Source organism: Chiroxiphia lanceolata, chromosome 3 (genome assembly GCF_009829145.1).
Source record: "Chiroxiphia lanceolata isolate bChiLan1 chromosome 3, bChiLan1.pri, whole genome shotgun sequence".
In the NCBI taxonomy this organism is placed as follows: Eukaryota; Metazoa; Chordata; class Aves; order Passeriformes; family Pipridae; genus Chiroxiphia; species Chiroxiphia lanceolata.
In genome coordinates this window covers 30,251,806-30,266,048 of record NC_045639.1, presented here as the reverse complement: position 1 = coordinate 30,266,048, position 14,243 = coordinate 30,251,806, and the positions used below count along the sequence as shown (strand labels likewise).

General features: G+C 36.2%; 1 protein-coding gene across 8 annotated transcripts in view; it reads right to left on the bottom strand.

Moving 5' to 3' along the window:
- KIF6 (kinesin family member 6) overlaps nucleotides 1-14,243 on the bottom strand; it is a 167,676-nt gene that overhangs the window by 69,954 nt on the left and 83,479 nt on the right. For all 8 annotated transcript variants that reach the window (XR_004355793.1, XR_004355794.1, XR_004355795.1 and 5 more), the window contains one exon: nucleotides 3,494-3,596. Coding sequence is in view for 5 of the 8 variants with exons in the window: in XM_032681448.1 (XP_032537339.1) it covers nucleotides 3,494-3,596 (103 nt within the window). In the remaining 3 variants the exon portion in view is untranslated. The remainder of the gene's footprint in view (nucleotides 1-3,493; nucleotides 3,597-14,243) is intronic.

Genomic DNA, 14,243 nt, shown 5'->3' with positions numbered 1-14,243 from the left:
TGTAGCACAGGCAGTGAACTGTACCTGGGGCTGCATCAAAAGAAGGGAGGCCAGTAGGTTGAGGGAGGTGATTTCTCTCCTTTACTGCAGTCTTGTGAAATCCCACCTGGAGTACTTGTTAAGGAAATTTTCCTGTCTGACTATCCAGGAGCCACTCTGGCAGTCTGTTGTGGTTTAGGAATTGTATTCTCAAATTTAGTGGCTTAACAAAACCACAATGCCACTCACTTCCCCTCCCCCTCCAGCTGGACGCACACAGAAGGCAAAGATCATGGGTTGAGACAAGAACAATTTACTGGAAACAGCAATGAGATAGTAAGAGCAACCATATTAATACAAAAAGTGTACAAAAGAGAGAGTGCGGAGTTCAACCCAACCTCAGCCATATCATCAAAACCACTCCCTCTGCTCCAGACCAGCATTACCCCACCACTCTGTTCACCACACTTGCTCCACCGGAAAAGGAATGCCCTTCTCAGAAGCGAGAGTCCCTTTCCCCCATACCCCTGGCCATGATGTAAGATGGTACAGAATAACATTATGGTCTTGGCAATGCCCACACGGCTCCACAATCCACCCTCTGACAGCTACTGCAAAAAATGAACCGTGTCCTTGGCCGAAACCAGGACACAGTCACACTCACATCACCTGAGCTAGACCAAAGCCCCTTCACAGCAGGTGGCTCCACTGAGCCAACAGGTGCCCTGCTTGACTCCCTACACTCACCATACTCACACAGTCAGACAAGGGTTCCTTACTGGCTCAACTCTAAGTTTCCCATAGCAGAGCCTCTCATACATCTGGATCCTTAAAATAATTTAATCATGATGCAACAATAGAATAACAGCTTGAGCTGATGCCTCCAAGGAAGGACCTGGAACAAAGGAAACCCTGGACAGCGTAAGTGTGTGAAAGTCTCAGCTCTCCCATCTAGGTCACCAGCTCCTACTATGCCTCTAAGTGTCTGTTCACCTGGCTGGTTGTGGCCTTTGTTGTGCAAAGGGTCAGTGCCAGTTCATAGGCTCTTGCCTTGGGCTCTTGCCACCCAGAGCTCAATCTGCAGCTCCCACTGAAGCGGCACACTGAGCTACCGGCACTAAATGTATTCCTCAACAGTACTGCATCCAGTTCCGGAGCACAGGAAAGACATGGATCTATTCGAGTGGGTCCAGAGGAGGGCCACAAAAATGATCTGAGGGCTGGAACACCTCTTTTATGAAGACAGTCTGAGACAGTTGAGGTTGTTCAGCCTGGAGAAGGCTCCAGGGTGACCTTATTGCAGCCTTTCAATATTTAAAGGGGGATTATAAGAATGTTTTAGCAGGATCTGTTGGGATAGGACAAGGGGTAATGGTTTTAAACTAAAAGAGTGTAGATTTAGAGTAGGTATAAGGAAGAAACTTTTTACAATGAGGGTGGTAAAACACTGGAACAGGTTGTCCAGAGTTGTGGTGGATGCTCAGTCTGTGGAAACACTCAAAGTCAGGCTTGACAGGGCTCTGAGCAACCTGATCTAGTTGAACATATCCCTGCTCATTGCAGAAGGCTTGGACTAGATGACCTTTAAAGGTTCCTTCCTATCCTCTATGATAATTAACAAGCCAAGAAAATCTCCCCCAAATACCCAAAGGAAAAATAAGACAGCTAAAAATAAGTAATTTGTGAGCCAAATACTGTTTGTGGTATGACAGAAGTGGTTATGCAACTATAAACAAAATTATTAACATGAGAGGTCTACATATAAAGAGAAGTTATAGTAACTTTTAAACATGTGGTGTCCACACTCTTCTTCCTGTGCAATTTGAACACTGGCTGGGTAACAGAACTTTTGTGTAACTGGTAGTTCAGAGACTGCATTCCAAATTACAGACTGGACTTGATGTAAATCCATTCTAATGAACTTGGTAAACTTGGAGCTATAAGCATTTTTGCTAAAAATGACTGCAAATGGCAGAGGGAAACTCTTGCTTCAGAGTATCAACGTTCACATTAGCACTGATTTCAGCAATCAGCTGATGCCTATTAGAGAAGGGTTACCCAAGGCATTAGTTTGAATCCCTTTGTCCTTTAGGGAAGGCAAATCTGTCATCAAACTTTGTGGATTCTGCCCATCTCTATTATATGTTCTGAAACCAGAAGGAAATACTGGTTTGCTTCATAGTAATAACAAACAGAAAAAATATGGAAGAATTGTGATTAACTAGAGGAAATGCAGGGCATGGCTCAGAACTGTGTTGCTCTCATTATCATGCTGTGACCATGAAGTGTTCTGCTCAACAAACAGCAAAGTCAGAAATTACTCATTTATGCAGTGATGATGCAGTGATGTGGCATCATCTGATATATGGATTAGAAGAAAGGCATTACTAAATATCCAGTTTACAGGGATAAATTCTTACATACATCTAATACCTCATCACTTTGTGTTCCTGTGTCTGAGTTATGGATCCAGTTAGAAAGTTAATCAATTCAGAAAAGTGATAAACAGCAAGAGCTTGAATAAGTCACATAGATGTGGAGATCACTTCTTGCCTCAATTTCACTGAAGTAAATGAATGTTAAACTTAGTAACCCGAAAACAATGTCTTTCATGCCTATTAAGAGTTTAAATTGTGTTAAAGAAAGAAGAAGAAAGCAGGAGAAAGCTGGAGGAGAAAACTCCAGGGCAAAAAAAAAAAAAAAGAAAAAGAAAAAAATCCCAAGCAACTATTAGGGGAATTGCTAGTTAAAAGGACAGATGGAGAGACCTGCTTTTGGCATCTGCAATCTCAAACCCATGTATTTCTTTTGCAGTACAAGGGGAATTAACACTTGAAAAACTGACACGGAAACAGTGCTGTTATCCAATCAACATGGACAAGGGTTGGTGGTTTAATTTGCGAGATGTTTAAAATCTGCTGTATAAAAACATGTTTTCAATGTTTTTTCCATTCTCGCCATCTTCACCACATTTTGAAGTGTTTTGCCAGTATTAACAACAAATGTGGAAGAGGAAAGTATTATTTCTGTTTGCAAGTGCAAAACTGGCAGAGAGAAGTTAAAATCACTTGGCAAAAAAGTTAGGAACAACAGACAGATGCATATGTTAAACATCTCCTAGCTTACTATCCAACTCAGTGTCAAAGCCAGTAAAACATTTTTGACAATGGAAATTGCAGTAATTGATTCAGTCACATGGATTTTACTTCCTCTAAATAATTCTTGATCATGAATGCCATTGCCACGTTGCTTGAACATGGCTATGAGGATGAATAAAACCAGTGGCAATATGCACTAAGATTCCTCATGCCACTCTCCTGTTCTATCCAGACTTCTATTCTCTTACCACATAGCGCCTTCTGAATATGAAATGTCCTAAGTAAGAAAAGGCAAAGTTTCTGTACCAAGTCCTCAATAGAAGTCTGGGATGTCTGGTGTAAAATTATGTTCTTACCTAGACTGATAATGAACTGTCAGATGTCTTCCTCCAGCTGTATTTTGCTGTGACACTCACCTCTGTTTCAGAAGCTGTTTGTTGTCCTCAATGGTTATACTGTCAGCATGGTCCCGTTTGAAAACTTCAAAAGCTTCCTGACATCCAAGTGACATCTTTCCTCCTGCCCCAAGGTAAAAAATAATTACTTCACAGTCATCAAAAGACAGACATTTTGCACTTAATTAAATCCTATTTAGACAAACACAACAAGTCAGCCCAGGGGTCTTAAAGTACAAAGAAGACTAAAGTTCAGTTTTCCACCAATGGGAAAGCATTTTTGACTAAAGATTTCTATTATCTGACAAATTAATTTTGTTTCACCTCAATTCTCTAAAGTCTGAAAGCTTGAGATGTATAATTTCTCAAGATAACTTAAAATGTTGATGTGAAATATTCTTAAGTGTGAGCCAGAGGTATTTTCACAACAGCAAAACTCAATTTACTTCTGTATTTCTTTCATCTGTTTCACACTGGATCCTTAAAATAATATTTTCAGTATTCCTAGAAAAAGAAAATTCAGGCTTCTTTTAATTATGTATTAGTGAATATTTTTCATATTCTTTACAAAAATGGTTGGTTTCTGCCTTTTTACATTTCCAACTTGATGTTTGTTTCCTTTTGTGTACCAGAAAGTCAAGACTTAATTGGCCTTCAAATCTTTTTAAAAATCACTGTAGAAAAGTATTCCGGTCTCTATAATTTATCAGTTCTCATTGTTAGATGATCTAAGATCCAGGTAAGATATCATGCATTTGTATTAGCAAAAAAGTTCAAAGGCTTAAGGAGAATGAAAGATCATGCCAGCACCTGTGTTATCACGTGTACATGTATGTCATTATATAAGCAAGGAGAAACACTTAAATAAATTACAGTAATGAAGATAGCTCAGGAGCAAAAAGGTGGAGGACTCTCACTCAAACAAGTGTGAAAAATGCAAAATAGCTTCACCTCTAATTCAACCTCAAGGTTGCAACTTAAACCTCAAAAATTATATTCCTTAAATTGGAATTTGATTCTCCATAATTTTTTTCACTTCTAAAGCCTACTCACAACTCCTACTCACAAGTCTACCTTCCTGCTTCAGATGCACCAGGACCCCTAAATCCACTGTGAATAAGAGCTATAAAATTTTCTAGGATTTCTGCTGTGTAAGTTTTTTTTTGTGTTTTATGCCAATGTGGGTAGAGTCCTTCCCAAATCTTCGTTCGCGAAGCCTACCCATGAATGAATGAAAGCCAGTGGACCAGCATTACCAATAACATACGTATGCCAGTTATTTTTCAGGCTACCTGTTTTGCAATTTTGGTGTAAGGGTTTTCTCCTTCTCCAAGTTTCTCCTGTTTTCTTTAACACAATTTTCTCACTTAATAGGGATGAAATACATTGTTTTCAGAGTCACCGAATTCTAAACTCACTTTAGTGAAACTGAGGCAAAAAATAGGCAAAACGTACCTAAACAGGTTGGGATATGCAATATGGGGATGTTATCCCTTATTGGGGTCTAGCTCCATAAACTGCATTTTAAAGTCACTCTAAATATGTTCTGCTAAACCTCATCACACTTATAATATCAGGATAATTTCCCACTGACTGCAGTGAGATTTCAGTGATGTAAGATACTGTTTACAGTGAGGGCTGGTAAAAAAAATTAGGACTTAAGAGTTCAATAATCAGTAAGAGTTTAAAAAATGTATTCAAAATAAAGAGAAAAATTTGCCCACTGTTTCAGTCAAAAGAATCAGCACATCTGTTACTAATTCAAAAATTTTGAGTTGAAAATAGAACCACCAGGAATGTTTGAATGGCAAAGCATGCAGAAATGTTCCACCCTTTTTGAATAAGAAAATCAAAGAAAGATACGGTGCAGTCTTTACTGTTGTGTGATCCAAAAGAGCAAGAGGATTTAGGAAAATATATTTTTCTGTGGTGATGACCTGAGAATATAATGTTCATGTTTCATGCTTGCCTTGAAGAAAAACAGGCAGCTTTGCAAGCAGAATTTTATAGCACATTCATCCCATCACTAGCACTAATTTTAACATGCAGCCCGATTTGACCTTCTAGAATTGCTTTTGTTGCAGAAAAAGTTTGTATTAAGTGCAGAAAGCCTGGACAAAATTCCTGATCAAGCCTAAAATAAACAATGAATGCCCTTACTCATGCATAACACTGCAATGTAAAGTATTTAACTCTTCTGGCAATGTATTGCCTTAGAGAGTAGGAGTAAAAACAGTAAAGTAAGTTTGGAAAACAAAACTATTACAGTGATTATTGCTACTGCCTGGCAGAAAAGCATCAACCAAAATTAAAGGTAACCTGATAATCATTTTCCAGCACTAAATTAAGAGGTAGCACATTTGTACAGCCAAATAAAGCACACAAAAATAGATCCCCAGAACTCCTGGGAAGGGGAAATTTTCTGGTTTATGCCGTTCATTTTAAGAAAATAGAGAAACATATGAACTAGTAAACAATACTATTCTGAAAATGGTATAAAAGGAAAGGAACTTAAAATGGAACACTGAGATTGTATCTCAGCATAATATAAACATAAAACAACTACAGAAAAATGTTGCAGCCTGTGGGTAATGACAAAAATGTTTAGGATGATAATAAGGGAAGACAGCAATGTTAATACTAGTAAAAGACTGCAAGAGACATTGGAAACTTGATGGAGTGGTTGTGTTTTCATTCTGCTCAGCGATGAAGATTATTGCTTCTCCATGGTTGATGTGGTATCTTCAATCATGCTGTTTACATTTCCTTATATATTCTTTAATTTCATAAAGTAGCCTCACCTTCTTCCAAATGGCCTCCAAGTGCCAAGGTGCCTTAACATTATTGGCATGCTGTTTCTCCTGGGCTTAATTCCAACAAATAAACTATATATTCTTTTAAACCAAGGTGCTATCGAATTTCTGTTTTTCTCTAGCTGTAAATCAAAATTTATGTACAGATATATATACATGATATGAATAAAAGCAGAATTAGGAGAAGAAACCATTGATGAGGAGAAATTTTTGGCAAGCTAGTGGAATAGTTCAGCTAAAACTGTTAGAGAAAACAATTTCTTTCATTCTTACAAGAAAAACAATTTTTCCTCTCCTTCTTTAATAACATGGCATGGGGTTGCAAAATAAATATTCGAAAATTCTTATCTAAGAAAGAACCAGGAAACACATGTCATTAAGTCATTGCAATATGAACTGGAATAATCATTACCATAAAAATAATTCACATCATTGGAAAAAGCATAAAAATTTCTTGCAATCACAGTCTTAAAACTCCAGTTGACAGAGTTGCATGAAAGAGTGATAAATTTTGTATCAATTCGATTTAAATGATACCTTTCCTGTTAGGTTGTGTAGTTTGGCCTTAATATTAAAACACAAGTATGCCCAAGTCACACAATATGAAATTCACAGCAAACCCATCATTATTTACAGCAAATTCACACAGTTGAAATTTTGGTAAAATTCAAGTTCACTTCACATCCCAAATTTGTATGTTTAAGAATGTTTTCATTGAAGGTTTGATTCCAGTCTGTAGTCCTATTCAGTGAACTCTCTCAACTTTCACATTAAGCAAAAAGCTTTGGTTCAATAGGCTCCTCTCCTGAAATGTGCAAATTACAGCTGTCCCACTGAACTTGGTAAGTCAACAGGATGGCAATTAAGGCTCAAGCTCTGAACTAGACCAAGAAGATCTGAAATGACCAAGAAATAGAAAGCTTGTTGTGGTATTGATAATGGGCTAAACTTATGAAACCAGTAATAATTCAAAATACACTGAGCAAAAATGTAATAAGGCTTTTGGATGTTGCTGATTACTTTTTAAGGTAAGAAAAGATCAAAGTGATTTAAAGACTCAGTTGCACACCTACAGCAGGTAGAAGCCTGTATAGCAGCAAAGACCCTGGCAGGTATTATGCACCCTATTCTATCACTAACTTATTTAGAGATCATTTATTCTATGCTGTTACATATACAGATGCTATTTACAGATGTCCTAAACACCAAATGTTAAGTTAAAATGAACTTTAAAGTTAAAGGAACAAGTAGGGTATAGTGCAGCACCGGGTGCTCAACTCTCAGTAGAGAAATGATATGGCTGAATGCTATTTTTAAGTTAAATGGTATCGTATCCACTGAGATTACTTTGGGGCTACATTGATTACGTAGGAGCACGAAAGTGGATAGATTTATTTTGTTGCCCCAAGTGATTAAACACTGGTGTACATATTTAAATGACCACACTGATTTTTAAATTTATCTGACACTGACAAATCCTATTGCAGCTTGTATTAGTGATCACAGTTTAAAAATATTGGACAATTTCAAAGTACTCTATTTTAGTGTTGTGGTAGGGGTTTTTTTGCCCCATACAGATTTCAAGACTGCTCAATCTGGAAATGGCACTTCCAGTCCTGAGTCTGGCCACCTTTTTTTTTTTTGGTTTGTTTGTTGAAAAAGGTTTTATTGCTCAGAGGGAGAAGGCTTTCATAAAGTTTAATGCATGAAACCCACAGAAAAAGTTTACATTGGTCTTCAGTTAGGTCTGGAAAAATATGTCAAACAATAGCATGAAATTGATATCTTCTCTGTCTGAAAGCAGAACCACAGTGTCTCCTCACAATCCCACCTTGTAACCAGATTTTGTTCCTGGTATATGAGAGCTCTGAGGAGTTTTCAGCAGCCCTCATATGAGACGATGCCAGTGTAACCCACTAAAAGAATTGGAAACAACACTCCAGAAGAGAAGAATTAAGATTGCAAGTTGAGCTGTTCTGAGGAAGGAACATTAAGACTGTTGACAAAAGCAAACTCTTGGGATTAGCTGTTCAGACCACGTATTCTGATGAGAAAGGCATCTGTCCACATATCTGCCCACCTATCTGTTTTGCAGAAACTACATTTTCACAGAAAAAGACTTTGTCTTTCCATTTCTACTATTTCTCTATTGGACAAGAATTGTCAGCTCTTCCACTGAAATCAACAGGAGCAAAAAGTTCCCTTGGCTCAAGGAAAGCTCTCATGCAAGTGAGGGTTGTCTGAAGAATTTCAGGATAGCAACTAGTGTGAATTGTGAGTCTTCATGCTTATGAAGACTGTCAGCCTGTTTGTGTTACTATGTATTTCCACTTATTATCAAATGGGAACAAAAGAACTGTAAAAACTTCCAAATGAAACTGAAGAGTATATTTGGTAAGTCTTCGTAATAGAACTAAGGTATTAGAAATATAAGCATAATTCATTACATTTTTACCAGGATCTATCAAGATATCATAGCCATCTGTTCAGAATGGAAAAAAGATGTAACAGAGCTTGGGAATAATGAATCAATAAAGAATAAATACTTAAAAATAGGCAAACAAACCCCAAAACAATATACAACAAATACTTCCCTGCTGTAAAGCTCAGCTAAATTTCTCATGAAAACCATGTGTATTACATATGGCTACCTTCATAAGACTACTATTCAAAAATGGGAAAGACATAAAAGGAGGCTGCTCACAGCACCCCTGCAGTGTTGAACTGCAAAACTTTTGGGAAAGGTAAAAACCTTGAAGGAAAATCAAAATATTCAGATGCAATGAACTAAATAAAACATTGGCATACATTCTTTCTCTGGTTCTGGAGTTTCTTTGTTTATTTGCAGGGGTGGAAGAGAGCAAAAAGAACATTTTCTTGAGATTATGAGCGTATTTATTGTGGTACTGAACATTGATCTAGGCAGGTCAGACAAGTGAATTCCACAAGTGAAAATTTCTGTTGTGGAAACCCTTGAGATAACTGGTGCATGGGTCATTTACCTAGGCATTATCTTACGCACACAAACTTAATTGATTGACAAGACAAACTATTCCATATACGTTGGAATAATTTATAAACAGAAGAGAAATCATCACTAAATTAAACACTGAAAATGACTAACAGCAAAGAACAATCTTGTACAGGAGCACGCCAGACACAAATCAAAGACAAGAAATTACACTAATTTCTTGCAACAAATGTGGGTAGAGCCCTTCCCAAATCTTCGTTCGTGAAGCCCAGCCATGATGACACTAATTTCTAGTGCAATGAATATTGTTATAGGATGTGTGATCACTAAAGATGGGATTGCTTTAAGAGTATTAAAATAAAACAAAAAACCTAACTATTATGCATAATGTCAACTTTGTAAAAGATAATTTTTATAAAGCACAATTGAAATGCTTCCAGAGAAAACCTAAACAAACGACCACTTACAAGCATCCTATTAGGAGTAGGTTATTACATTAATTAATAATCCTCTACAGGAGTATTAAGGCAAATATTGAATTGTATATCAAAACCAAAGGTTTAATTAAGTAAAAACTTAAGATGAAATTGAAAATTTCAAGATTGTCTAAGACCATAGAACAACAAAACTCCAAATGGGATACGGTAGCTTTAATCATGTTGAATTTCTTCAGTTTCTTTATTTTGAGCAATCTCAAATTATAATATAGGTAAGAAAAATATTTTTCATATTAACCCAGATCCATGTTTATAACAGCTCTAGTTTTTTCAACCAAAGCCACTTGACCTTTAAAATCTAATGATAGTCAGAAACATGGTTTTAGGCCCCTTACTGTGGTAAGTCTGATACCAAATTCAACATCAGAGTGATCTCTATGTGATAAACTTGAAACTATTGAAATAGCTTTTCCTCATTTTCCTATTCTGAAAAACTGGTATACCAGTTTGTTTCTCTGTCAAATGTTGCAAAGCACACTGCTAGTGAGAATTACAGGATATTTGATTGTATAATACATACACACACTTAAAGTCCTTAATTAGTAGGTACAAAGGGAGAGCCTGAAATGAAGCATGGTAGGCTTGGCAGAAGCACAGTGGGTGGATACAAAGGAAACTATGAAGTCAAACCCACAAGAACTTTAGGAGACCCACCCAATGCTGTTGCCACTTCTAAATAAATAAGATTCGCTTCTGCATATGACGGAATCATACAATTAATACAACTTCTCATAAAGCAGGACACATATCTCATTGTGCAGTTTACATCCAACATAAGATACTACAAATAAACTGTGCATTTCCCTTGTTTTGTTGGAGTCTAAATCTGCTCCCTTCAATGGTTGATGCAGTTCTAAAAATTTTACTAAACGTAAGAAAGCGCCAATATTCAGGCACTTGAGTCAACTCAAATTACAGCTGATTTTAAATCAAATTTAGACTACTGTGCTTAAGATGAATATTTCAATTAAGATTGAGCAACAGCAGATTAAATGTGTATGTTTAGACATCTTTTACGTACTTGCCATGTTGCAGCAGCATCTTTTGCCACTTGTTTTAGACACAAAAAAGAGCTTTTATGTTAAAGCACTTTTCTTCCTTTTTTTAACTAGCCAACACATTTCAAAAAAGATAGAGTACTCTCAACAAAATTTTCCTCATTTGCATGTTCTATGTTGTTTTGAGTGATAGATATGGTATTTAAATTCTCCTTTTCAGTAGATCTTTCTCAGTTTTAGAAAAATTACTCTGAATGGCGAATAAGAACATCTTAAGAGCTCTACAAAATGACAACTTACATCAATGGAGTCATGACAGCTTGGACCAAATGCAAGTGAAATTTTCTGCTAGGGACATCTGCAGACATCTGCATGTATTTTTGGTGTCTGAGGAATAATTTCTACCACCAATCTTGCCAGTAACACCATAAACCACAAAAGAGGCATGTTTCATTTTCAGAACAGTTTAGCAGAGGAAAAAGAACTTGTTATAAACATCAATCTGGTTTTGGAAACTTATTGTACTTTTAATTTCGTCTTACATTTCAGCTTTTCCTTTATTGAGATATTGAGGTTTGCTGAAGTAGAAGCCCAAATATACTGCATCTTGGGTAGACAAGAAAAAAACCTTCTGTAGTAGGTACACCATTAATTAGTAGCAGCTTGGGGCTATCTTAGTATTTCAGGTTATAAACTACAGGAGTGCAGGAGCCACTCAATGAGAAATTGGTCTTTTGTTTGCTTGTTTGTTTTGGTTTTGGTTCGGTTGGTTGGTTGTGGTTTTTTGGTTGTGGGTTTGGTTTTTTTTTTAATAGTAGGAACTTCAGCACTGAAAAAATGGGGTATGCTGAGGTAGAGAGTCAAAAGAAGAAACCATGAGATAAACTCCATGGTAAACTATTTCTTTTCTCCAGTCAGTAATCTAAATTAACTAACTTTAGAATTTACTATCTATTTACCTTCAAGATGAACAGCTTTACTACTTCTATTGCTTAGCACTTAGCTCTTTTGGAAGCTAAAAATTAGTGATTTAAAATTAGTGATTTAAAAGAATGAAGTTTGATTCTTGCTCTGTTGAAGCTTTATTGGGGTGTCTCTCAAAACAGTAGCCTGTTTTGTACTAATGTCTGGATTTGAAAAAATAATTAGGTATGTTATACCTCAGCAGTGACCACACTAAATTTCAAGCACTCACCTACTGAGCAAATCCTGTAACTGCTACATTACAGAATAGCACCAATGTGTATTAACTGCACTTTAAATATACAAAGAAAATTGAGCCTTCAGAAGTTTTAACTAATCTCATCACAACTGAGGACTTTTAGGCATGTGACAAGCTCCAGAAGGTCAGCAAAGTCAAAATGTCCTGTGTATATAAATCAGCAGAAGTTTAGAGAACACCTGTGTTCAGGTGCCTGCATACTCTTAAACACCTACCCTGACATAAGTTGTTGAATTCACCTTGGAATTCAACACATTGTGCCTCTTTTATTACACAAAGGATGCATTTTAGCAAGACTTAGTAGAGAACGGTGCATGTAGACAGACAACAGTTATTGCCAGTCCAGGTATACTTATAAATTCCATTTCTATCTGTAGTAGTTCTGAAATAGCAGCCAAAGTAGAAAAGAATGAGATAACAATCAGGCCTGGGCTTATTCATAAAAACAAACTGGCTAATTTCTTTTTGGAACTTTCACTTCATCTTCTCAAACTTTATCATGCTGTTTTTACAAAACTTTTAGCTTACTTTAGCTAAAACTTCAGCTCATTATTTTGGACTTTCCTCAGCTATTAAAGGCTTTTTACTGCTTTTAAAAACTCTTTTGATCATACATATATTATTTTGAATGGGGAAAAATTTATCTGGAAGGACTGAATTGTAAAGGAAACATTAAGACTTTGTACACTGTAGAATAAAGAAAAATTATTTTGAATACCATATACATCCCTTATTAAAACAAGTTTTGCCAAACCAACATATAAGTATATTTGCCTTCTGAATCAGTGTTAACACAGTCTAGAAGACTGAGGAGGTTTAAGTAAAGCTGTAATTTGCATTTTTAATAAAACATTTTGAGCAGAGGCATTCATTAAAATATTTTATTAAAAATGCATTTTTAAGAACAAAATTATGCAACACATTAATACTATTTAGCTTCAGTGCTCTAAGAATGAAACCTTCAGAAAGAGACTCCATGAGCATTCTTAAAATACAATAGAAGGTTTACTTAAGTTCACATGGTTTTGAGCTACGGTCATTAGCAATCGTTGTTAGCAACAAGAGAAATCCTGCCTGCATGGAAATACTGATAAATTAATAAAAATGGAAAAGGTTTTAAGTAGCAACTGTCCTTGGTAAGAAAAAATATATGAACAGCTGGTCAAATTTTCAGGATATCAAAACATATCTATACCAAGACCTTTTGCAATGCTGCTGAAAACTACTAAAAAAAGTTTCATTTCCATCCCCAGTAATTTCATTCTGTAGGGAAAAGTAAAGAATGAGGTATCTTCCCTTTGTTTTTATTAAAATTATTTTGTCTGCCAAGACTCAAGCCATTGGTTGTTTCCAATGCCACTGTATATTCATGTTGATTTTATGTGAGCTGTACAGTAAGCATGTATGTACTCATGTTACCTTGTGTAACTTGCATTCTTGTACTGGGTTACACAAAATGAAAAATGGAAAGAAATGGCTTAATGTCAGACAACAAGAAGGGCTTCTATACATACATAGGAGACAAAAGGAAGGCTAGGCAAAATTTGGGTCCCCTGCTGACTGAGGAGGGGGACCTAGTTGGACAGGACACAGAAAAGGCTGCGGCTCTGAATGCCTTCTTTGCCTCAGTCATTACTGGCATGAGCAGCCTTCAGGTCCCAGAGACTAGGGGAAAAGTTTGTATAAAGGTAGAGACATAAACTGCATTTGAATGCTTCTTTTGCCATTCTTCTAATACAGCTCAGGCTTAAGAAACTTTAAGACAAATCTCTGTCTTTCTTTACTTAACAGTTTACAGACAACTTTGAAATATTGCATCTAAACAAAAATGCATTCAGGCTCTACTACTATATCAACATATGCATGGGAAAAAATCATGTATACTGAATAAAAATACTACTTTTATAAAAAAAGTGTAACTGACAACACACTCTATGACAGCTAGGCCATTGTGAGGTGATCTTTTTTCTGGTTATAAATTATTAAGACATTAATTATAGTTACTGAATATCTACTTGCATGCTTCCACATTCCTAATGCGACAACAGAGTTCCTATCATCTGATTGTCTTCACTGATATCCCTTTTCAGTTACTTTATGTATAACATTGCTTTTGCTCTGGCAATTTCACAACAAAAAGATTAAAAATCATCACTGTAAAGCTACAGGACAACTGCAGAAGGTTAACTATGTGGATGTATTCTTTTCTTAGTGTGGATATATACTAAATTGAATACTCAAAATGTGTAAGTTATAATTCAGTGCAATTA